The sequence below is a fragment of the Urocitellus parryii genome, chromosome 3 (genome assembly GCF_045843805.1).
Source record: "Urocitellus parryii isolate mUroPar1 chromosome 3, mUroPar1.hap1, whole genome shotgun sequence".
Taxonomy (NCBI): Eukaryota; Metazoa; Chordata; class Mammalia; order Rodentia; family Sciuridae; genus Urocitellus; species Urocitellus parryii.
In genome coordinates, this window is record NC_135533.1 from 73,353,775 (window position 1) to 73,381,305 (window position 27,531).

The following is a 27,531-nucleotide window of genomic DNA, read 5'->3' on the forward strand; positions in this document are numbered from 1 at the left end:
GGCTATCTTTTGAGCTCACAATCATCCTGCCTCAGCCTCCCAAACTGCTGGGATTACAGAGGTGTGCTACCATGCTTAGCTCTCTGGATTATAATTTTAAGATCACTAGTGTAGCACAGTGATTACAAGTAAGCACTTTGTCATCTAACACATATGATTCTGAATCTCATATCTGACATTTCAGGGCAGTATATGGCATTTTGTTAGTTGTTTGGTATCATCAACTCCCAATCTCCTCAACTGTAAAATGGGAATACTAATATTGATATTAGTTCTTTGGAAGACCCCGAGGGGTAAATCAGGTACAACACTTCCCACAGTATCTGCACACAGTAGGAATTTTGACACATGGAACTTATTATTAACAACAGGACCTGTTTTAAGTGATCCTCACAAGTAGCCACACAGAATAAAGAATAGCACTTCAAACTAAGAATAATTTTACATCCAAATAATTTTGTATCTAAGTTTTTATCCAAATTTGATGTGCAAATATATATATTTATATATTTGTCTTCCCAGTATTTGAACCCAGGGATGCTCTACCACTGAACATCCCCAGCCTTTTCTACTGTTTATTTTGAACAGGTTCTCATTAATTTGCATGGTTTGGCCTCAAACTTGTGATCTTCCAAGCCTCAGCCTCTCAGGTAGCTGGGATTTCATGCATGCAGCACCACATCTGACTGACTATTGTTCTTAAATCATATAAGATGCTTGATTTGTGTGTTTTTTTTAAAGTTATTCCTAAATATTCTGTACAAATCTATCAATCTTTGACACTAAAATATGCTGATTTAGAATTCACAATCAATTTATGATTTATACAGTATACCTCCAAATCTGCATTAGATTTTTTTAAACACCTGAGTATATATCTTTTAAATTTCTTTTTTACAATATTAGCCCTTAATGTTTGTTCTTAAATGATATTGGTTCAAAAAGTTTTACATTCAATTTATAAATTATGAAAAATAAATGTAAGGCTTTTTAGTTAGTTAGAAACTGGTGGATCAAAGAGCTCTATAACATGACATTAGTACTGACCAAATCAGCTTGCAGAAATTAAACTGCCTACAATTTGTTACAGATGAGTTCATGGTGATGAAAGCTGATCTAATATGCTCCAAAAATTCAAAGCAGTGAAGCACTGCCATCATTTTAATGCATTGGTTAATGTAGGCACAGTTTAAAAAGAATTAACATAAACGAACACTACAAACTACCAGATTTGGTTAGACTTCACTTTCAGTAATATTATTAAAGTAATTTTTGTTCAAATTAAGACATGCAGGCATGAACCTTAAAAAAAAAAAAAAAAAAAAGTTGCTTTCTCTGTCTCTTGACTTGTATTTTAAAGCTGTGCTGGGAAACATAATACCGATCTGGGAAGCCTTACCCAAGCTTTGACCACAACGTGCAGTTGTGAATTTGCACATGTAATACTGCTGGGCACTCCTCTGATTTGCATATTTGCTGCCCAGTTGTACAGAATGAAAATTCCCCTTCAGGGCATCATTTGCCTAAAGTTTCTAAAAGCTACATCAGGACACAGCAGAAAGAAAAGATTTGCCATGAATGCCTGAAATCTTTCTACACAGGTTACTGAAATCTCTTTGTTATGAAACAGTGCGCAAAAGTGGGATTATTTTGTATCATAAACTCTGAACAGGGAAGAAAAAAAAAAAAGAAAACAACTACCTTTCATGTGATGCTTCTCATTAAATTCCTGAAGCAATAATCAGTGTATAACTTACTTAAGATTTTAAATTTCCTAAAGTAAATGAGAAATCCCAGAAAACAGAAGTTCAACTTTGTATTTTACTGTGGTTTTGCTTTTGTGTAAGTGTACACTGCAAAGATAGATTGATTATACACTCGACTGACTCCTTATAGAGTTATGTGACAAAATCCAGTCCACAAAAACTGGTTCACTGCATATTGAGGTTCGAAGACAAAATTATATCAAGAACCAAAATGTGTTATGTAAAACATACCTTTGAAATTGTCATGTACTTGATTTTAAAAAGTATGTTTACAGGTTTGTGTGTGTTCTATACATACCTAGAGTCAACAAGTTTTGTTTTTTATTGTTCAACAAATTGCCAAAATATATCTATTTTCTCAAGAAACATTAATTTTAAAAAAACTAATGATACCAATCTCACTCAACAAATGTGAATATTATGACATTATCTTATCAATATTTTTTCCCTTCAACTTTGTACATACTGGTTTGTTTGTTATTTTCCTCTCATTTCCTGGTACTCTCACAGATCACATATAAAACCTTAAAGTTATCTGCATAAATAACACCAAGCTTATGAAGATATGATAAAATGCAAATGCAGAAACATCCTCACTACAAGTTTCTTCTGCTTTCACATGTGCCACTTTAGATTTGGTATAATCAACCAAGAAAGCTCTTATTTTATAATGTTTCCAAAAAGGGATGCTAATGGCAAAGAATTTTTTATATCCACTCTGTTTTTTATACCACTCTGTTGTAGAACAAACCTAAAAGTAATTAACTTCAAAATAAGTCCAGCCCAAACATTCAGGTTTTCTGAGACCTATTTGTGACCAGTAACAAAACTCTGTGAATAAAATATCTCCATCTTGAAGAAGGCAGGGGAGATAGACATGATTTTAAGAAGGGAGTGATAAATTTGGTATTACCTCACTCACACTTAGATGGGATCTTTCTCTTTAGGGTTTTCAGTGAACTGTGAATACAGAAAATATAAAATCTGCAGAGCTATTTCTCCACCACAGCCTAGGTGCATTAAATCTATCCTTAATAGACTTTGAAGGCAGAGAACAATGTTAGACTTTAGTTGCCCACGATAGTGTTTGTAAAATGAAGGAAGGAAGGAGAAGTACATATGTAGCTAAACAAATTCAGATGTTTTTGAAACATAAAGGCTGAATAGCATCAAATAACAGTATAGAATTGTACCTATGAAATCACAAATTTCCCATACAAATAAGGATCAGATACAAACAGGATTGATTTATGTGATTTACTAGGCTCCGAAATGTTTTACAAGCCTGTGATAGTTTGAATAAGATGGAGTTTAAAATGACATTGAAGTGATAGGAAACACAAGTATTTTGACTAGGTAATTATTAGGTATCTATCTGACAATTAACAGAAGTTTAAAAGAAAACATAAGGGAGGATGCTATTAGTGGTCACAATGGATCACAAAAAATTATGAAGACATGGAGGATTTAATGCTGAGTTTCAATCCCCAGTTGTCACCTGTTAGAATCCACACAATTAGCAACAAACACATCATGGTCAGCTTTGTACTCTGGGTTTCATCTCTCCTTGAATCCCTTACAACATCCAGATAATTTATTCTGTTTGCTTTGAACATGAATACAACCAGTAAGTTCAGGACAGCTGTTTTCCTGTCAAAAACAGTAGAACAAAACAGTTTCTATCTGAACTTACACTACATGAGTGCTTCTGCATAAGAAAATCTTTCTTGCTTTGTTTTATCCTCTAGATATGAATGTGTATTTTTAATTATTAGAAATAATAATAGACAGGGCTGGAGTTGTGGCTCACTGGTAGAGCACTTGCCCAGCAGGTATGAGGCACTGGGTTCAATGCTCAGCACCACATAAAAATAAATAAAATAAAGGTATTGTATTTATCTACAACTAAAAAATAAATTAAAACAAAAAAGAAATAATAACGGCATCTTATTAAAGGGCCATTACTTTTCAAAAAAATCTATAGAAGTCAAGATAAATTCATGCCAAAAAAATTTCTTTGTTGTTTCCTGAACCCCTAATATGTGCCAGACACTTTACAAACATAACCACATTTAAGCCTATGAAAACACTAAGAGATGCGAATTATTAACCCCTTTTTATAAATAAGGAAATTGAGGACATGCTCCATAGGACACAAATAGTAAATAGATGTCAAGCTTAGGATTTAGTACATTTTCAGTGTCATTCAAAGTGGGTGGTTTAACTTTTCAATGAAAAGAATAAATACAAAACAGATCACACAGATGAAGCAATAACTGTAGAGACCAGTACATTAAACAGAAAGGTCACCAGAACGAAGAGTTCAAAAATACTTCACTAAGTCACAGAGAAGAATTAAATAAATCACAATGAAACATGCTTGTCATTCTTTCAATTTTGTTTTGCTCTCTGATTCTTTTCATGTTGCTCTTTGAATTACCCACCCTTGTAAAAATGTCCAGACTGCATTAGAAATAATTAAATGGGAAGTTCATATATACCACGAGCACACATGTACAGACAGAAAACAATAAGCATCTATTGAACCTGAGAAAGAGTCCTTAAAAATTATTTCAAGTTACTCAAATCCTAGATGGAAACATCTTGTGAAATAAAATAACTCCCTCATCCTTTTACCTACGAAATAGTTAACTCACTTAGGTATTGAAGCATAAAACATTTCATAACAATATTCTAAACCTAAAAACACATATCAAAAAATGATATGTGTTTTTTTTAATTGCATTTTCTTCCCTTTTTTGTTCACATTCATGAAACCCACATAAATAGAAATATCCAAGCATGCATCCTTAAACTGTCTCATTTAATTTCAAACCTCACTCCTGCTTATAAAAACTGTTGTGTGCTCATTTCACCCACTGGCAGTAAGCAATTCTAGGCCTAAGTGTCCCGGTTGTTTTTGTTTAAAAAGAAACTATAAATTACGAGCTATAAAAGTATACTCCACCCCCTTCTAATTCCCTTTTTCCAAGCTAGTACAACTAACAAGTAGATTATCCTTCCCTTCCCCCTTTCCTGCCTGAAAAATTCAAGTTAGACAAACAGAGTGGGGCTGAAATGACATATTTGAATGGAATTCAGACCCACCAGTTCCTGTTTATGTTTCTGATTTAAGAATGTTGTCTTCTCATTCACTATACATTAGGAACGGCAAGGCCATAATGGTATCGGGTTACAAGCAAGCAAGACCAATGGGCATTAATCTTCACTCCCAGTCAACTAGCAAAAGCAGCAGCTGATGGAACACTACACCCTCAGCTCTGTATAAATGGACATTCCAGGGAGTGAGACTGTGTGTGTGCTTGCCTGCGTGTGTGCATGTGTGTGTTTCCTTTCAGTCTCCATTTTATGAATGAAACTCCAGGCTCTATAGAGTCCATTCATGTAGGAGGAATGCTTACAGGGCTCTGCCCCTAGGGATCAATCAGTCATGGGTAAAACTGATATGATTGGTTTAAGGCAGCCTACAGCCTTCCATTACTGACTTAAAATGCAGTCCCTGTCCATTTGACCTGTGTTAATGCATAAAGAGTAAATCCAGATCGTACTCTCAATTCTCAAATCAAATCACTAGCCAATGCCACTTACTGTAACTGTAGATTTAGAGCATATTTAAGCATTTCTTAGAAAAACTGATATAGTAGACTGAAGTACTGGTTTGGGAGATTTGCAATTTTAACTCAGAAACAAACAAACAACAAAAAAAAAAACTCCTATGAATAAGACATGCCAAGCAATACAAAGCAAAGTCAAATCTGGGGGCCAACCCATGACCTCTTTTATAATAACAAAATCAATTAGAAAGATTCACTGTCACTTTTCACAATTGAAGCACCTAAAAATATCAGAGATTAAGTGATCTACTAGTCCACAAATCACTGGCTGAGTAAAAGAAAATTTTCTTTGGATGTTGGAAAAACAGATAGGATGTCAACATTTTCTAAAGGATCAATAGCTCATTCTTTAAAATTCCCAAGTGTTTCTCCACTTGAATTTCTCTAAGCAATAGTTTCAGAGTTAGGAGGTAAAAAATAAGCTGGTGTGTTTCAGGAGAAAATGTAGCCTTAAGCAAATGATGCTTTGTAATGGAATAAGGCCAAGGCTCAGCCTTTGGGAGTGTTACATACCAGGTACAAAAAGCCAAAGTTCATGGAACCATAACCATCACTGTACAAAGATGTTAATGCTTAAAAATAAAGTTTTTAGGGAGTAAAAGAAGTTACAAATGAGCAATTATGGGAATTATTTATGAAAAGTCAGTCTTAGACTGAACAGTGTTAATTAAATATACAATGGCTTTTATCAGCCATCTTTAAGTTGGGATTTAACTCTGGAGTAAAGAAAACATTTCCATCTTCCAGTGACGTCAAGTCACATGGGAAAACAGTTGCAGTCCACAGTGCCTCTGTGAATCCCTCAACAAATGATCAAGGAAGTTTTACTAGGCTCATAGAAGCAAAAAAGAGAAACAAGGAAGTGGCCCCCCCTCATTTGTTTTAAGCCCATAAAGATTTATTTAATATGATATTATGACAATTTAATATCTTACTCTGAATTTATAACATTTGTCAAGTAAAACAGTAAAGTCATAGTCATATCTGAGAGTTCAAATTGAAATACCTGATACAAGAATGTGAAAAGAGAGTTTATAAGCTACCTCAAAGAACAAAACACAGAACAAACAATTACTGAAGAGTGAACATACACTAAATTATTAATTACTAATTAACAGATTTTCCTCAAGGCTTTAAGAACTATCCAGTATTCCTTTAGGAATTACTTTTTAAGATGGTTCAAAGATATGTAAATAAAAATGACAGCATGAATCTGAATATTTGCAAATGTAATATTGCATATTTTAAAACACGTTAATATGCTGTATAAGCTCCATTATGCAACATGTTTAAAATTGGATGACCATTAATACATGGACAATCTTGTAATTATTAGGGGTTCCATGTAATATCCATAATAGATTGGTTGGAGCAGTGGGAGCAGTGTTTATGCTAACGCATAGATAGTCCCCAACATATGATGGTTCAACTTTATCATTTTGATCATTTCTATTAGAGAAATATGGTATAATACTCTCACAAGATGCTAGGCAATGGCATTAAGCCACAGCTTCCAATCAGCCACACAATCACAAGGGTAAATAGCCTATACTCTAGAGTGTACCATGGTTCAGCTATGTTGCATTAGTGACTTACAATGCATTATGGACTTAAAACATTTTCAACTTATGTTCAGTTTAGCAGGATGCAATCCATCATAAGTCAAGGAGCAATATTTGGAGTAGTTTGAGGTGTTAAGAGTTCTAGATACTGTGTTTTTTTATAATTTTAGGCCTTCCCTTTTACCTATAAGAACAAGGCAGTTCTTGTGATAGATTTGTCTTTGCACAAAAGAGAAGATAAACATTGGAAAGAACCTGGGACTTTCCCATCCCTCTTAGGGAATATGAGCAGAAAATACTGTCCCACTTCCTTCCCCACTTTATCTAAAAAGAATGCAACCATGATTTGGTTTTAAAAATCACTAAAATAGGAAAAAATAATTTCTTCAATATGAAATCACTGGATTGTAAGTCATATGTGAATGTTCAAGAAGGGGAAATTATGGATGGTAGGCCTTCCATTTTGGAAATAATAAAGATTGCTAGTTTATGATGCCTGGGGTGTTCAGGAGAAATATCTGTTATCTTTACTTCCTACATCCTGTGTCCCATCTAACTTTACTTGCATTTTTTTAAACAACTTCTTTTATAATCACTGCATTCCTTGTGTTTCTGGAACAATATTTTAGGCTGTTTATATGTGTCCCAATTGTTCGGAAAGGATGTAAGTAAATTTAGTAGCAAATATGTAGAGAGTCAATTTCCCTAGAATATATATTCTGTTTATAAATAATAAGAAATTGTTTTTAAAAGTAACAGTTATTTCTGAGCTATTGCTACCCTATTAGAGTAACAAATGCAACAGTAACAATTTAGAGATAAAGCATACTGCGATTTTGAACTCTGAATTGTTATTTTTTTAAAAAGTTTTTTTGCAAGTTTAGTCAGTGGATTGAGGTTCTGGCAAATCATCTCCAAAGATATGAAGCACTATCTATTTATATTTGTATACAAATGCAGAAAATGAGCACATTATTCCTCCTGTTAACAATTTCATCTTATAACTCTAACTGCATGACCATATTATAAACTCTGTAAGGGGAAGCCCAAGCAGTGTTTACTAGAGGCATCGTTAAGAATGACTTCACTATTTCCTCTACTATTTGATTAGGATAAGTATCCACCAACACAGCAAAACAGAATAACATTTACAATATAAAAATCTTCCTCTTTTGCCATTTTGGAAATCCAGGAGCATTTAAATCTCTTCATTAAAGTGCCAGCTCAAGCCCCTGGGAACACCAGATATATCTGTCAGTTCTGACAGATGAAAGTTATACTTATTCCAGTTTTAACATATTTAACATGGGGTAATTTTTTTTTAGGACTTCTTTCTCTTTAGTATTTATTTCATCCTTTCTCTGCCTAGACATAATTTTTATACAAGCTTAGAAGAGATAATAATTTTTTTAATTTAAAAGTTTTTCTGCTGGCCTTTGTTAAAGTCCTAAAGTGATCAAGATGTCTCTGGGATACTTGCTGAATAATGGATGGAGCTAAAATGAAGAATGAAAAAGGCACACACTGTTCTTCCCAAACAACTTTCCTTACATCTGTTTTAGATACTGGAGTACCTCGTAAGCTTACTTGTCAAAAGTGGATCCAGCTGACAGCAGTTTGAAACCCACTGTTCTAATTAAATTGCAAGTCATCAAGCTATCAAGTATTTTAAGAAAGAAGAGTCAATTTCAGAAAGAAGACCCAGATAAACCAGTGTTTACACAAAGAATTACAGCAAGGTGGACCATTAATTTGTATCTTTTAAATAATTATTATTCACCCTTTTACAGAAGAATTTTTACAAAAGGCCACTTCTTTGATACTCTCAATTCTTAACAATGTTTGTGATACATTTAAAAAATAAAAGTAGTAGGCATCTTAATCACTTATATAATTTGAGACTATGAATTTGCCTGCCTCGAAGCAGTAAATACCTAACAATAAGAGTAAAATTTGGGAACCATCTAATATGAAATATATTTCTTCCCAAAATGGAAAAGGCATTGCTTTATGGTGTTAAAGCAGGTGTCTTTATTTGTGGATCATGTAGAGAGCCTTTAAGAATTAAAAAAAAAAAAAAACCCAGATTGAGATAAGTGATCAATAATGTATGTAACAAACTAAAATATTCCCCCTTATTTTGAAAAACGTTTTGAACAACCAATAAAAAAAAAAAAAAAAGTTGGAGAGACCCAGCTCAGAATAAGCAAGAAGTTATATTACTTGGCAGTAGCTATACAAATTATTAAAACTGCACAAATAAATTTGTTCAGCAACTCCAGGCATAGGAGTTTACCTGAAAAAAAAAAGAAAAGAAAAGAAAAGAAAGCATGAATTGTGCACTAAACTAAGAATCAGAATTTTTTTTTTCATGGGTTTGGGCTACTTCAGGGTATAACTATATTACTGAATGTAAGTTACTTAACTTGAATGAGCCTCTGCAATTTATCGTAAAACCTGGGTGTGGAGAGGGAATATGAAGTAGTTTTCTCCAAGAGCTTTAATGGATATAAAGTTATTTGTAATTCTAGCAAACATCTATTTGCATCAATTTTTTCAATTAAAACAGGTCGAACATTTGCCACCAGTAATTGTTGTGCCTCCAATCAAAAGGCCTAATTCATAGCTGCAGGAGTGAGCCTATAAAAACAACTAAAAATGTAAAAACATTTCTGCAGTAGACATATAGGTTTGCCCCTATAGTCTTCTATTTCTTTTCTACACAAGCTTAACTTTCCCCATCTTCTTACTTCAGCAACTTTCCTCTTGCCCCTAAATTTCTTTTTCACCCTCTTCGTTCCCAACTCTTTGATCACACTGTTCCGCCACCTCGCTGAAAAGAATCTTTTAAACTAATGGAAGCAATAGAACAGACTTCAAGGCTAAAAACAACATATTAATATATTACCCCTCCAACCAACTCCTAGGTTAAGATTCTTAATATACCCCAAGCGTATATTATTAATATATATACTAATTATAACTATATATTAATATATATACTAATGGTGAAATCACAAGCACTGTGGACAGATGAACATGAACCCCACCAAGTATAATATTAATTTTCCTTTCTTCCTCTAAGGTAGTCCTGGACCCAAAATAATAGAAGAGTCATTTAGGTTTGCAACATATGAGTCTATATAATGCCATCTTTTCACTTATAAGAATAATATGATTAATTTGAATACTTCTACAACTCTAAGTGAGAGGATTTAAAACAGAAAATTAACGAAGGCTTATTCTGTCTGATTAGGAGAGCAATGAAAAGGAAAGAACTTCGTAAATAATCAAAAGATACAAATCACCTGTCATCATCACCCAGTATTTCTGTATTGGGCCTTACTTTGCAACTCATGTGCCTTACTTGTTTTTATTAACTCAAGAGCCTCATTTTATTAAATATTTTAAAAACATGACTTCTAATGGCTGTGTAATATTTCTTTTGTTGTAGCCTTAACTTATTTTACCATTCACCCACTCAATACTTGAAATATTTCACTCTCTTTTTGTCTGTCTCTCTCAAATATTCATCGGTTTTTTTTTTTTTTGCTATTTCTAGGATAAATTCCTGAAAGTAAATTACCTGATCGAAGTATATGAACATTATATGCTAATATTTTCTTACAATCAAAATTTTATTTCATGTGCCCACAACTGTCTCAAACATTACCCTAAGCTATCAAAAAATTAAAGTAAATTAAATAATACATAGTGCCAATCAATTAACACATACAATTTTAATATATTGTCATAAGTGTTTAAAATATCTGCTTCATTGGGCATTCTGAGCCTGCAAAACCACATGGGTATGAAAATGAGTGAATACCCAAGACATTATGAAATGAGACATGGTATATGGATTCTGCATAAACCACTCCAAATGAATCACTTGGCACATGTAACTCTTTATGTGGTGACTTGACCATAGAGCAAAAAAAAAATAAATTAAAACAAAAAAGATCATGTTGGATTTGAAAAAGTCCAACAACAAACAAAAACCCTATGCACTGCTTTATGAAGCACTACTGAGCTAGAAGAGGGAAGGAAAGCAACATTAGTAGATACATTGTATAGGAAGTTTTAATACAATATCAAGATATTATTATGATCACACTGTACTAGCTCACCAAATTGGCTTCTTAAATATCTATTTTTTTAATCTATTCTCTGTCTTCTGATCCAAATATTTTTCTCATGTCCTGAAGAAAAATGTCTACTCTAGTAACATAATATTTAGAATTTTTTATCTTAAATATTCAGTACTTGATGTTGCGTTCCTGTAATTATAATTATAACTAATAGACCTTCCATTTCCCATGTCATAATTAATGTCAGGCTTTATTAGAGCACAATTATGCCATCTTTACCCTTACAAGGCATCTTTTATTGTTACAACATTTATGGTATACTGAATTAGTCAATAAAGGATCCAAGAAGCCTTCTCAAAGGATAACCTTTGGATCATAGATGGTAAGTTAACTGACTTAGAAAATGTAAAATATTTCCTAATGTGCTGTATGTTCAACACCAATAGCTAACGAAAGCAAGCAGGTACTCAGGGATACATATATTAGATTTCCTAAGTTATTCTATATGCTCTCAGCAAAGGTGAAAAAAACTAATGACAACAAATTATCTAGGTCATACTTTTTGATTGCAATATATAAACAGAGGTATCAACTTCAGACAGCAATTTGGTGGTTAAAATATATATATATATATATATATATATATATATATATATATATATATACTGTGATACTGAAAGATTAAATTTTTCATAGACACTGGTTATATTGTTACAACATTTCTTTTAAATCATATCCAAAAATTCCATCTTTATCATTTAACCCTTCAAATAAAACAAAACTGAATTCTATTGCAACATTGAAATTAAAATTCAAAGGTGGTAAAAATAAATTTAAATAGAGCTAAAAGGGGAGAAAATAGCATAACTTGATAGTTTCTCAATTTAAACAAGAAGTTTACAAGTCTTTTGCAATATATATGAAACACTTAGAAGAAATGCCCTATGGACATGATGATGGGTTGTGCTTTTAAAGCTTATGAGTTACAGATTCTGTACTTCTGAAGGTCACACAGAGACTGTGAAGTCCATGAGATAAGATGTATGATCCACAAATAATGGAATTGACTATTTCAGTACCAGCTCTTTTATTTTTATTCTCATTAGAATCCTTAAATCTCTTTTCCATTTCATTTATATCTCCTCAAAAATAGTGATAAATACTCAATACTATGCAACATATAATTGTGTATATAATATAAAAACAAGATGATATATAAGGAGAAAATCACAGAATCAAGAAAGGAGTTTCAACATTACTTTTTTGGTATTATACATATAAATATTCATAAAAATCATTTCTAGAACACACAAAAACCTTTTTAAATGCTATGATATACAAATTTTTTGGAATGATTATTTGGGCTAATTTATGTATTTTCCATGAAGAGTTTCTTGAAGTATTGATAAATGAAAAAAATACTGCAGCAAATTAAAATACTGTTTGTGAAATAAGGATAAATCAGTTAACAGGATGGGGATTTAGAGAAATACATTTTATCTGTAATAAAGTCCACTGAATTTCAGGGTTCATCAATAAGTAGATCCATGGACAGATATAAAGAGGATCTCAATTGAAACTACTATGAGATATTTCAAGAATCCCAAATTATAATCTTTGGGGCAAAAATTCAAATACAGGCCCTCATGCCATGTTCAAATTTTTTTAAATTATAAATCATCCAGAAAAATGGATAAACACATTTTCTTTTCCCCATCTTTAAAGACATAGAATGATAGTAATATGGAAAGATCAAGTCAAATTAGTTATTTAAGGAAATGTCTTAAGATTAGCTCTGGCATAGGATGGTGTGGAGATCACCAGCGACCAGTCTTCAGATAGTGATCCAATTGCCATCTTGCTTCTCTTCCTATCCTTCAACCTATTTATACCACGCTGTGGGGGACTCACATACAAGTGTAAGGGCATCTAAGCTCCACTTTCAAACACTCACGCACAGCTACTTTGGCCACCCTCTTAGTCCTAGGGAGACACACAGGAGCAGTGTGCCCTGCCTTCAGTAAAAAAATATCTGGATGAACCTGCTCTGGCCCTGGAATAGGACTCAGGGCCAGTTGGGAAGGATGTTCATGGGTCTTGTGGAGCTTATGTGCCCTTTGATTGAGACATGCTTCAGAGAGGCCAACTCCCTCAGTCTGGAAGGATGCAGTCAAAGGATCTCAAGGGAGAGAGCCTTTAAGTCATAAGTCTCCTTGCCAAGCTTTAAGGGCAGTTCATAAGAAAGCAGGTAACTTTACGAAAGTTGTAAACTTAAGACCTAGAGTCAGTTTTCTTTTCCCCTCAAACATATCTGATATAAAATCTCAGAAGAATTATTAGTCAGGAAGCAATAATTCCTTCATAAAAACTGCATATCTTTGCATCCAGACAAAAGAAAATTATACTGTTCTCAAATATGTCCATGTCTGCAGCCATCTATTAACTATTGTTATAATAATATTAACAATAGTATTTTAGAGGTATGCAGTGCCATTCTTATACACACTAGCATTTATTTCATGCATCTTTTCAAAATACCTGAGATGTGTGAAAAGCAGATGTCCTGTTTTCCCATATTATAGCATGAAAAATTCAGCAGAGATGAGTTTAGTAATTTTTCTAAAGTCTCTAGATTGAATGTTAGCAAATTGATATTAACATTTGAAATAGATCTTAAGCCTTTCTAGTTTCAGAAAGAACCTCTCCTTCCTTGACAGACTACACTTTTTAGTACTTTCTAACTCACTAAGACAAAGCTAAACTCCATAAATGAAACATAAATCTGTGTTTTGCTATTCCTAAGAATTCTTACTTATGGACCCTTGGAGTCTTCCATACCAATAATATTTTAAGTTATAAACAATAAAATGCCCAGTACAGAAGAGTATTGCTTTATGGGAACACTGTTTTTAAATAGCACTGTAGTAACAAAATAGGAAAAAAAAAATAGAATCAATAATAATTAAATGTTACTCTCTTGGGACTCAGAGTATGCATAATTTTATAAATCGAATTTTTCTTTGAACTGATTTCATTTCCAGACACTATTTTGACCATCTGCTCATGCCAAAATGGTTTGATAGTCCAACCCTTCACATGAAGAGGAAGTTTCAAATAAGGGATAAAACCAGAAAGAACCCATTTAAAAATTATCGGGAGCCACCCAGTTTGACAACAGTACTAAACAAATCGACAAGGGAGGTGAAAAGATGACTTATGTGTAATTTCATCAAAGCACAGGCCTACCTGAATCATATGCAAAGTCTCTGGGTTCCTGTTTAATCATCAGAGGAGGGGGGAAGCTTTGGCTGGCGGCACCTCCAACCATGGTGTTATGTTCATATACCGGGTCATGGTACTCCTGCTTAAAGCCTTGTGGTGGGAAAGGGATGTTTGGCTCAGACATCTGGCGTTGGTACATAGGACGTCCTTCCCTTGGCATTGTCGGCAAAGGAGGAAAGGAATTACAGGGTTCAGAAAGCTGGCGGCGAAATCTGGGGAATGAAAGAGTATGTTTCAGATAAGGTGGTAACACTGAATATTCTTTAAAATACCATTAGAATTTTTATCTGCTTAGTGAATGAACATATTACCTACTAAATGAAGTGTAAACATTTAATGCACACTAGATTTCTCTTCCTATGACTTCTAATTATACAATGACTTGTGTTCACCTTCTAATCTATCCCTTATAGCATGGTTTTGGTATATTTTCAGTTTAAAGGTGTATTTTGAGAAGAGAAGAGAACAGTGAACTATTTTGAGTAAATCTGGATACTAACTGCTAAAATGCCCAATGTTAAGTCAATTGGATCATTTACATACCTTCCACAGGAAAAGGTTTTCACATATCTATATATATATATAAAAGCATGAAAAACAGAGTCTTTCTCAGACTGCATCTTCAGTCTTTTAACTGTTATCAAACTAAACAAAAACCTAATTATTCATTCTCCTTCTGTGATCACCAGTTTTTGAAGAAGCAAGATAGCAATGATTCCCTTCTTAAATCACCAGGATTTTTAATTCTTCAACAATGTCCTAGCTAACAGTATGTTCTAGTGAGAAATAAAACTTGGCATCATGAGGAGTTAAATCCAACCCGTTTTTTAAGAGACCACTTTTTTTTCCTGTCAAATAGCAACACAGAACATACCAGCTTCCAATTTGCTTCAAATAGGCTGTCAGTTTGATAAAAATAAGCATAAATATACAGCCAACCACCAAAGATGTAGATAACATGCAATGCGCAGATTTGGAGCAACTCAGACTGAAAGGTCCTCTGAATGTCCTGAGGTCTTGGCAGAAGGCTGAAAATGAGTCCTGTGCTCCTTCATTCTTGGTTACACTGTGTAACGATTGGCTGATCACATAATCGTTCTGTTCCATGTTTCTCATCCATAATATCATTGACCCACCACAAAGCTGTGGATTAATTAAAGATTTAAAAGTGCTCTAAAAATGCCCCAGGAGTGCTTAAAAATAACCTATAAAACATATCTATGAGCAAATATAAGCCCATTAACAGCCCCCCTTCAACTAAAAGCATTCCTAAGACTTTAATTTGGAAAGTTAGCATTTAATTTTCATCATGTTAAATGAAAATAAGGTGAAAGCTAAAGAATGGCAAAATCATTGCTTTAGAATTTCTAAGAACACTCCATCTTTAACGCTAGGCTCACTGGCTGCCGTGGAAAGCACTGAAATTCCACCTACACCTGCAGAAAATAAACTTAGAAACTCGGATACTGCAAGACAGTTAGGCTGACTGGCACTGCATTCATTTCCCTTCTCTTGCTTATTTCATTAGCCAAAAAAAGAAACAGAAATTATCATTAGGAACTGTCAAGGAGAGAATCAGAAAATTGTAACTTGAAGATAAAATAAGAACTTGCTCGCTTGTGAAGCCTTAAAAGGAAGTTAATAATGCTTGTACTGAAAGCTTTGTGGGGAATCAAGCCATTTGTTCCTACAAGTTGACCTGATTTCAGTGGGTCCTAGCTGGGGACTATGTATGTATCAAACGCCCAAGGTCCTTAGGCGGCTGTGTGTGCTTTTGGTGCCTATCTCATGATCCACTGACCAATGGTAAAGGAAAAGTGATTGAAGAAGCTACTGGAAGAAAGTTAATGGGTAAGGAGAGCATGCTGATGAACTCCTGGATAAAGAAAAGCAGGGTGTAAGTGGTGGGGAATGCTGAGAAACAGAGACAGGGCTCTTGCACAGTGGGTTCGGGAAAAAGTGCCAAAGGGCTGGCCCGAGGAGTGGAGGGAGGCTGAGGAAAGGAAGCAGAGTGCCGGCCAGTTGGCCTTAAAGCAATCCCAGAGTGAGGTGGGGTGCCTGGCTGGAGGGGGCTATCTGGGGAAAGGATCTGTTCCCAGAGCAAATTTGCCATTTATAACTAAGGGACTGTCATTTGTTGGCCAGAGCCCTCTAAGAAATCCTCCTCAGAAACATAAGGCTTCAGAGATTTTCCTGGGATTGGCCAGCTGGTCCTGCCCTCAAAACTCAGTTGGGGGCAGCGGGAAAAGACCCTGAGCTTCTCTCTGTAGTTCCGGCCGGCTGTTCTCAGTCTCAAATATATGACTTCAAGTTGTGAAATTAAAATGGATTTGGCGAAAGCATTTCAAGTTAGGTCACCTAAAAACAGCCACACTGCTTATTCAGCAGTCATCTTCCTAAGAAATGACTAGTCTTCACTAAGGGCGAACATAATACTCTGAAATTCTGGCTCTCGTTTGAAGTGTGAGGGACTTGGTTATTGAGAACTCTGGGAAGTCACCAGAAGTGGACAAAAGTTGCTTTTTTGTGGTTCAGACCCTTTTTTCCTTTTAGCCCTACACAATGTGCATCTGTTTAATGGCCCACCCTGCAATAAGCATTCTTTCATCTGTATTTACAAAACTGTTTACACAGATGCACATACCATTTTGTTCTAACAAAGTCTCAAGTCCACCGAGTGAGAAGATGACAGGAAGCATTCAGTAATAACACACAAGGGACTTAGTGATGGAAGCAGAGGTATAGAATATATGGCTTATCTTCACCCTGGAAATAATGTTATCCCCATATTCCTTTATATCAAAAAGAATAAGCTATAAAGGAGAGATTCAACTGTTTTTTATACACAGAAAGTTGCCTATGGCACATGTTCTGCTCTCCTCTGCTGATCTAGGGGATTCCTTTGGCTGAGTTATTTTTACAGTGGTGTGTCAGAGCCAGTTACAGCTCTGGCTTACGGATAAATGTTCAGGAATTTTTTGAGCCAATTGTTAACCACAGTTATTATTAAGAATTTGATTATACAACAGCACAACTAAAAGACATATTCAAACAAAGGCAAGAGAAACTCAAAACTCATTACTCCCTAATTATTTTACTACATTTCACTATTAACTATGCTCCAAGGTCATAGCTGCTGTATGTGAATAAGAAAAATGAGATGATGCTTTTGAAAAACTTAGCACAATCCTTACATATTATAAATGCTCGTAATTGTTTAAAAAAAAAAGAAAGAAAGAAAAAGAAAAAGAAAAATACCGTATAATGGTATGCTGTTGGCTGTTGCACATCTCTTTCCACCTCCACCTCAACACTCAGGACTGTCACAGTGTTAGCTCAGAGTCAACCATCAGGCAGCAGCCACATCAACTACTCAGCAAATGCTATAGATAAGGTCTTTCTTTTACTCCCATGTAGTCTACTGGTGCCAGGACACCAGTGGTTATATTTAAGTACAACAGAGAAGAGAGAAGGAGGTTTGGTACATATAACCGACCTGTATTTTAAGCATATTAAGGCTGTATCTCAGAACCTCAAAAGTCTTCCAATGTTTTATTTAAACATGAATTTTTTCATCACTTGGAGTCAAGAATTGCCCACTATAGCATTCTCCCTAGTTCCACACTTGGGTTCTTTCCTTGTTCCTTTGTAAGCCTCTGTATCTTTGTATATTCTCCGTGTGCAGGGTCATGGGTCTGCTGACATTAAATATTCATCACTTAGGAAGGAAGGTAAATGCTTTTAACCAAGTAAGTTATATTATGCAAAACTATGTATAGCTAAACCATTCAATCTAAGGTAAAGAACCTAATTCCATAAGCCACCTACTAAAATTAGTCTCCTAACTTTACAGAACAAGTACACACATATGCTCATAGAAATAGGATGATCTGATTTAAAGTTTAAGTGAAGCAATTTAATTCAAGCAAAGCAAAAGGAAAATGTTCAAATGTCAGTATATAGATTAATTTTCCATTTTTGCAACCAATTTAAATGTTTATAAAAGGAATGTTTATAAATGACCTTCTTTAAAAATTATTTGTAAGTATAGATAGAGCAGCTCTTTCTAAATATATTTTGCACAGATGTGCAAAATTAATATGCTCACCTTAAAACTACTATAGGTCGTCAGATTTGGTAACAGGAATTTCCTCCAGGAATGCTAAGAAGATTAAAAAAAAAAAAAAATGGTATCTGCAGTTTACCTGTGGTCCATAGGGTAGCTGCTATCTGGTATGGATTGCGATGGAGGGAGGTGAGCTGGGAAGGCCCGGTCAGGTTTCGGAGTGTGAGTTGAGTTTGGAGATGCATGATGTAGTGGGGACACTGGAGTACTGGATGGTGTGGGGGGGTTGGAGGGCCTCATTCCCACTTGTGGCTTCTGATCATAGGCACTACCCAGGGAACAAAAGAAAACAGAACATTTGTTTCTTTGGAGCAATTAAAAAAAAATGTTTCTAATCCAAGGAAGAAAAAATATTTTATATGTTAGTCATAATAAGTTATTTTTTTTCATTGTTTTTAATGTCAGACCATGTAAACTTCAAAATCATCACACCCTTAAACAGAAAATAGGATAATACAAAATCTTATGATGGCATAAATACATGTGTATATTAAAGTATATATTTTAATACATATATAGACAGTTTAGTATTAAAAAATCACTATTAATAAAAGCAGCAGTACTAATTCCACCTATTCTTTGTTTGTTTGCTTATTTGTTTGTTGTTAGTATGAAGGATTAAACCCAGGGGTGCTTAACCACTAAGCCACATCCCCACCTCCCTTTTTTTATATTTTATTTAGAGACAAGATCTCACTGAATTGCTTAGGCCTCACTAAATTGCTGAGGCTGGCTTTGAACTCACAATTCTCCTGCCTCAGCCTCCAGAACAGATGGGATTACAGGCACGCACCTCCATGCCCGTCCCTTCGAATAAATTTGATAGATCTTTTCTAAATCGTTAAATAGTTCTGAAAGTATAATTCTTCATCCATGGTACATTTTAAACAAGAAATAGTATCAGTTTAATATAATATAATGGAGACTATATTTGCTCTGCCTTTATTTGTGGTGGAAATTTAGGCAATACTTTTGCCTTTTTAATTTTTTTTATATTAAATAAATGATCCATGCCATTAACTTCCTCAGATGGGATAATAAGTATTAATAAGATAAATTAAAATGTCTCTGATAATTTCAAAATTTCTTGGAATATAAGAATAAGTATAAAATAATACTATTAAGAAAAATAATAAGAATAATAATAGTAATTCGAATTGTAGTCTAACTTCCACTCATAAATATAAGAGAATAAAATGAGTAAGCTTGATTTTATATCATGAATTTAAGTTGCTTTCCTATATGTGGCTTTCAGGAATATATTTAACCAATTTTTGTAATCTATAAAATAGCTGACATGTAATAATTTATTATTCTTCCATAGATATAAAGAATTATATCCAAGTGCAAAAATTCAGAAGTATTATATGCTATAAATGTCTGCTCTATCTTTAAAGTAAAGTCCACTGTACTCATAAAATAAAATAAACAAACAAAAAAAAACCCCCAAACCTGGGTTTGGTTCTACCTGTTCTTTCTTTGGCAGGTGGGGGGTACCAGGGATTGAACTCAGGGACTTTCAACCACTGAGCCACATCCCCAGCCCTATTTTGTATTTTGTTTAGAGACAGGGTCTTAATGAGTTACATGTTCGCTGTAACTGAGGCTGGCTTTGAACTCATGATCTTCCTGTCTCCTCCTTTGGAGCCACTGGGATTACAGGCATGTGCCACCACACCCTGCTGGTTCTACCTGTTCTTTACTAATATTTATGAATAAAAGTCACTGTTATAAAATGGTTCCCCAATTCATTTCCATGAAAAAAGAAACAAATGACACATTTTCTATCTTGAGATATTATCCCCCCCCAATGAACACAAATTTATTCCATATACCTTGTATCACTGGAGAGCTACTGGTCCCCCAAAAAAGCCTCAAAATACTCACACAATTCCTCTACTGTTTATTTATGGCTACAAGATATGTCACACAGAACAGCAGTGATTTCAATCACAGTTCTGATCAATGCTGAAATGCAATGACAACTCTACATCTAACAGCTTCATTGATTGGAAATTCTTTAATATTTTAAATAGCTATGCTGTGGACACACAGCACCTTATGGAGTAAACATTAAAAATAACACTAAACTATAAAACTCTGACTGATCAATATTGTCTTATACTGAACTCAGTATGTTTTCATACCCACTCCAAGAGATCTTTTTATAAAAGCTTTGGAGTTTCAACTGAGCTGACCCGTAATTTCAGGCTCTGGCAAACCTCTTAGAAAAGCAGATATAAAAGATATTTATTTTCAAGAATAAATAGTAATGAAATATCAGAGCTGCTGCTGATCAGCTGCTATGAGATGGTACAAATCTAAGTATCCAAGTATTACATATCTTGGATACAAAGAGAATATGTCCTAAATGTATGAAGAAACAGAAGACCCTTTGTTTCATAATGAATTATGAGGTTAAAATGATGTTCTTATAAAACAGTGTAAACATTTGGAAATATTTTTATTATAAGTTTCCAAACCAACTTATTTTAAGAACAAAGTTTCTAATGTGATTGAAAGCAATATTCAATAGACAGAGCCAACTTTTTCTTTATGCAATTAGAGGACAATATGAAAATAAAAGCACGCAATTGACTGTGAAGAGTTTTTAATGAACATATATGTTATCAAATTTTCTAACAAATGAACAATGTACTTTTACTGCACCACCCTTTATTACCATCAGAAGAACAATTGGCTTTTTAATAGATAATAGCCTCTACAAAGCCTTATGAAATTCTAGTTTTATTGCAATTGTCCATGAATGCATTGTATAGATCATCTGCAAAGCCTGTCAGATAACTAATGTACTGCTCTGACTTGCCAAATGTTTCATTTTTTTTTCTACAAACTTCCCATCTAAAGTGCATAATGCATTCATTCTAATGGGAACTTTCAAAAGCTGCTTGTGCCAAACAAGACCCTCTTTACAAACCCAAGATGCATCACTATAGAGAAAAGCAACTAACGATTTGGACGAAAATGATTGCTTTAAAATGTTTCTTGAAAGTGTGTGATTGTATGGTAAAGGGTTCTTTAGAGTTCTGCTAAATGCACCACCTAATTAGCTTGTTCCATGCTTAAGATATAACTCAAAAAAATGTGACTTGAGATTTTATATTATTCTAGATTATTTGTTTCAATAAGAATCACTTTCCTATGCATAAACTTGGTTGCTTTACCTGACATTGTACAGGCACTTTTCTCCATAGCTGAATTTAAAGGGCTGTTCTTGACTGCAGGCAGAGCTGAGTTCTGAACATGGACTGTGGGGTTCTTTCTTGATTTTCAGTGGTAGGCCATGAAAAGCCACTAAGAAAACAAAACAAAAAATCCACAAAAGTTAAATGAAGTTAGGAATTAAGTATATTAATCTCTTTGGCTTCTCTCATTTAACATGTCATTAATAATTCTAATTAACTTACATATATTTAGAAAAATTACATTTGATGAATTTCAGGGGCAGTAAGATTCTGAAGAATCTCTGTATACTCCTTTTATGCTGTTATACTGTAACAAAATATAAGCCTAAATTTTCTCACTTTAAAGTAAATCAAATCACTTATAATTGACTTAGCTGATAAATTACTATTAGACTTAAAGATGCTGAGTTTAAAAAAAAAAAAAAAAAAAAAAAAAAAGATGCTGAGTTTTTTGCCCCAAGTATCATGAGTTTTCTCTGGGTCTAAATCTGAATTTTTTTTTTCATAGTTGGATTGTCATTCCATTAAACAATTACCATTGATGAATTGGAGGCATTTTCCCTTCAATAATGCTTATTAAACTTTCATTACAGTGTTCAGTTCATTCTTAGTCATTAAGTTATATTTTTGTCTGCTTTAGTCACTGGAAATTATTGTAATTTCTATAAAATTGCAATTAAAACACAAAATGTTAAGTATGAATTTTATAAAGCAAGACAATGTCAAGAGAAACAGCATGGTTTACAGTTCAGTTCTGATTATTCCATCATAATAATTAGCTTCAATTTGAAAAACTAATTTTTAATATAAGAATTGGATTTCAAAAACTATCAAGTTTCAGGAAACAAACACTGTGCATTTGCATGTGAACACAGTTTTGATGAGTGTTCAATGGTACCTGAGATCCAAAACACCCTAGGAAACAAATTTACCAACTAAGCAAATTTTACTCAAATTCATTATCTAAGGAAACTTAATTATACTGAGTGTTCTGCTTCAACATATTTTCTTAATGTACTGTATGTGCAAACACATGCTAAATATGACTATTCAAGGTAGAGAGAAAAGAAATGGCTGGGGGGGGGGAAGAAATTTTATCTATCTCCATTTGCCAAGGTGTTTCACAAAACCAGAAAGTTATAATTTAGGGGCTGGAATACAGCTCAGTGATTGAGTGCATGCTTTCATTCATGAAGTCTAGGGCTCAATCTTCAATAGTTGAAAAAAAATCATAATTTGTTAACTTCAGATAAAAGAGAATTAAAAATCTCAAAAATCAATTATGAAGACTTGTTTTTATTCTGATTTTAAAAACTTAAAAATAATAACTCTGAAATAAACAGGGCAATTGAATATAGACTGGATATTGGACAATTCAAAACACTGTTGTTAGTTTCGATGGTTGAAATAATAATGTAATAGTTGTCCAAAAAAATTTTAACATTAAAGATTAACAAAGTGTTTTCAGGTAAAACAATAAGGTGTCTGCAACCTTTAAAATGCCCCGGAAAAATTTATGTATGAAAATAATCAAATTAGAAAAAGGTTGATAAATGTGAAAAGTGGAATGATGGGAACATGGGGGTTCACCATGTTCTCTTTACATTTATTTAAGTCAAAATATCCACTAAAAAAGTTTCCAATATATATATACTTTTAAAAAACTGCCAAATATTTATAGTATTCTATAAGAAAATTCTGTCTCCTCTGTATATGGGTAATGTATGTGTGCATGCTACTTCTTAGAAAAATACTGAATGATGCAACATTTGTAGTACATTAAACTGTATTTGTTGCTTTTTTGTCAAATATTTTTCAACTATTTATTACTTCTTTGAAAATATACAGCAAAATGTATATTTTCATGTTTTAGCTCTCTGTATCCTAACTATTCATTTTACATTTCCCTAAGGAAAAAAAAATTAGTAACAAATAAGAAACTCAACTTGCATTCAGAGAAGTAAAAAATCATATTATACCTGAGATCTCAGATCTACTTTTTACGAATAAAAATCGATATGAACTCAGGAGCTGATAACTATAGTAGGATTCAAGGTTCACCATCTTAATCAAAATATCAGATACATCAGAGACTGTTACATTTCATATATTTTAAAAGTATTTGGAGCCATGAGGTTCAAAAGGACTAGTGAATGGGATTTAAAAAACACTGACCATAAAAGAAGACTATCAACAAATCGGGCTTCACTAAAATTATGAACTTCTCTTCATCAAAAGTCATCATAAGAACAGAGCAAAGTAAGCCACAAGCTACAAGGTGTTTGCAATAGAAAGAGCTAACAAAGAATTCATGTTTAATATAATTGCTACAAATCAATGATATTTGACAATTTACCTATTAAGATAAACAAAGGACTTGAACAGGCAGTTTATAAAAGAAAATATCCAAATGGCAAAACAGAAAAATGTACAACAAATAAAAGCCCACAAAAACAATGAGAAAAATGCAAATGTATTCAAAATCTTTACTCATCAGTAAATTGCAAATAAGCCACATTAAGCTGTCACTACAAACCCATTCAAATGGCTAAGCTGTAAAAGATTGACATTAGCAAATTTTCTTGATGACATAAAGCAATGGGAAATTTTATACATGCTGCTGAGAATATGAATTGGTATAACCACTTTAGAAAACTTTGGCAATATCTACCCTGGAATCCAATAATTGCACGTTTGGGTATATATCCAAAAAAAAGAGTGCATATGTTCACCAAAAGACACGTGTAAGAAAGTTTTGAACCTTTACTCATGATAGAAAAAGCTGAAAAATATCCATTGGTGAGAGAATGGATAAATCAACCATGCCATAATCATACAATATAATAAATATTATACAGGAATAAAAAGGGACAAACTACCTACCAATGCATCCAAAAAATATGGTCTGCCAGGCATGAAGTTGAGTAGAAGAAAACAAGCATAGGAGTATATAAATTTCAAAAACAGATAAAACGGAGAGAAAAAGAATTTCCTTCTGTTGATTACTATGCGAACTTATTTGGAAAACCAGTTAAATTAAGATGCAGTCACTAAGATGGGCTCTAATCCAATGTGACAAAAAAAAGTGCAAATTTGGATATAGAGACATGCACAGAGAGAGAATATCAAACAAAAATGAAGGCAGAGGTCAAGGTGATGCTTCTGCAAGCCAAGGAATGCCAGACTGCCAGCCAACCACCAGAAGCCAGTGGAGAGGCATGGTACAGATGCCCTCCCAGCACTTAGAACCCTGCTTGACACTTTGTCTCTGATTTCTAGCCTCTAGAACTCTGAGACAATTTTTTTCTTTTTAAGCCATCCTGCAGGTGGTACTTTATTATGGCAGCCCCAGCAGACTAGTACACTACTCGCAGAAATTCTGATTCATCAAGGCTGAATGGAACAGGATTTTGTATGTTATAAAAAAAAAAAATTTCTAGGTGATTCTCCTCATAATTGGACAAATTCTGAATCTGTCATGATGCTTGGCAACATCTGGATGAAGTGTATGCTGTATCCAGCTCATTGGCACAGGTCTAGCACTTGAAAATAGTTTTAAAAATGTCGAACATCTTTTTGTCTTAGATGCCAACACTCAAGGATCCGTATAAGTTCTACAACTCCAGAAGTTGAGGACTCTTCCTCTTCATAGCATATTTGATGTATATGGGCCTCTTAAAATCATCATTGGCCCCCAAAACTGATTTTGCTTTTTCTGATCATAAGCCAATTAACTAATCCCATGAATCTGAGTTGGTGAGGATATTTTTGTTCGCTTTTTGGTTTGTTTTTTTGTTGTTCTTCTTAGCTGCTGCATGTGAGGGGAAAAGGAAGCCACGCTGAAGATCTTCAACTTTCTACATGAGAATCTTCGGCTACTTTATTTTCCTCACCTTAATTTTCCTGCTTCCTGGAGATGCTAGGTCACAAAAATGACTTCTCTTATTTATCCTGAAATAAGGGTAGTCTAGAGACTCCCACCAAGAGGGCTGGGTTGGAAACATGTTGGGTATTTCATCACAGGGCTGAGAGCCTGAGCGTCTGCTAACAGGCGGTTTTCCAGCTCATTGGCACAGGCACAAGTGAAAGCAGCACATTCATTTTGTGCAATTTGCTTTACCTTCCCACATGGAGTTGGTGCATGTAAAAGGCTGTTAAGTACTAAATTATTCCTTATCAAATCACCATCATCTGGAGTCATGATCAACACTAATTAAATTACTTGTGCTGAACACGGCTCCAGCCTGCTGCCGAGGCTGCGAGGTACATTTCATTTCGCTTACAGTCCCGTCCTCACTGGGTCTGGAACAGAGAGCTACAGGCATCTGTATTGTTTGTAGTTTTAATTTAAGTGAATCTCTCCTTCTTCAAGTCTATCAAATCAAGTGAGTTAACTCCTTCATTTCATTTACAAAGAGATGATAGTTCAAAATGATATTATATCTTTATCCCTGACTTCAGACAGTTCATAATTTATCTATGAAATCTACAGTATTTCTCAGGCATTCCTAAGACACATTTCTCATGCAAACTTTTATGATCCACAACTCCTCCAGACAATCCGATCTTTGGGAAGAGAGGGAGAGAGAAAACTCAAGAGATGTTTCTTGCATTTTTGTCTTTGATGGAAGCTTGACCTTTAAAACCACATCTTAAGGCTGAATAATGATGACTGAGTTCTTTTAATGGTTAAACTTAAGAAATCAAAAATACCAGGACTTAAAAAATATGCACTTCCAAAATAAACGTAACCACTTCTTAATTCAAAAGTTTACTCAGGGTCATGGTATTCATCGTTAAATGTTTATTAAATTAGTAATTGCTTTCATTTTTGAACTATGAACTATGAGACATCATCCTGTTTCCACTTTGTTCCACCTAGATTTTAGAAAGGAGGTACAATCTTGTCATGATTCCACTGAAGCACAGAGATGCCCTTAGCTTTCCACAACCAACACTGCTAGAGTATAAACACATTGTTGGTTGAGTGTAGATATAATATAAAATCACATTTGAATACTTGAAATATAGATGGAAAAAGCACATTTAAAAATTGCTCAAGGAGAATAATCTCCTAAACATGTGTGACACTGAGGCATTATTTATATTCTTAAATTGAAAGCACATCATGTTTATTACAACTTCCCAGCAAATGTTTGTTCAGAAAATGAATAGTGAAAATAAATGAATGAAGTCGCTATTTATACTTCTATGGTAAAGGTGATGATAACTTGTTACATTAAGAAAGATAGGGATGGGGATATAGATCACTGGAAGAGTGCTTGCCTTGCATGCACAAGACCCTGTGTTCAATCTCCAGCACCAGGGGAAAAAAAAAAAGAAGAAGAAGAAGAAGAAAGATAATATGTTTAACTTCAAGTATTGACAATAAACTGCAGTTGAGTTTAGATTCCTATTAGAATAATGCTATAATACTTTAAAAAAAGAAATTTATATATTTTACAATTTTCAAAGAACTGTCTCATACTTTATTCTCGTCATCCAAGACAAGAACACTTTTTATAATTCCCATTATGCAGATTATTTAAAGAGACATTGCTATAGTTTGGATCTCAAATGTTCCCCAAATGTCCAGGTGTTGAAGGCATAGCTGCCAGCCTATGGCGACAATGAGAGGTGGTGAAACCTTTAGGAAGTGGGGCCTCATCGAAGACAAGTCGGGGGTGTGCCCTTGAAGGGGACAGTGAATCTGTGATCCCTCCACTTTCCCTCTTTTGCTTCTTGGCCACCGTGATGGAGGCATTAACCACCATGTCAAACTGTGCACAATAGGCCCAAAGTGACAGGTCAAGCAACCGTGGAGTAAAAACTCTGAAAGCATTAGCCAAAATAAACTTCCCTC

General features: G+C 34.1%; 1 protein-coding gene across 3 annotated transcripts in view; it reads right to left on the minus strand.

Annotated features, from left to right (window-relative positions):
* Positions 1-27,531, minus strand: part of Etv1 (ETS variant transcription factor 1) — a 92,403-nt gene that overhangs the window by 24,050 nt on the left and 40,822 nt on the right. For all 3 annotated transcript variants that reach the window (XM_026408546.2, XM_026408552.2, XM_026408539.2), the window contains 3 exons: positions 21,648-21,777; positions 18,542-18,730; positions 14,301-14,548 (listed from right to left, as the gene is read on the minus strand). In XM_026408546.2, coding sequence (XP_026264331.1) covers positions 14,301-14,548; positions 18,542-18,730; positions 21,648-21,777 — 567 coding nt within the window. The remainder of the gene's footprint in view (positions 1-14,300; positions 14,549-18,541; positions 18,731-21,647; positions 21,778-27,531) is intronic.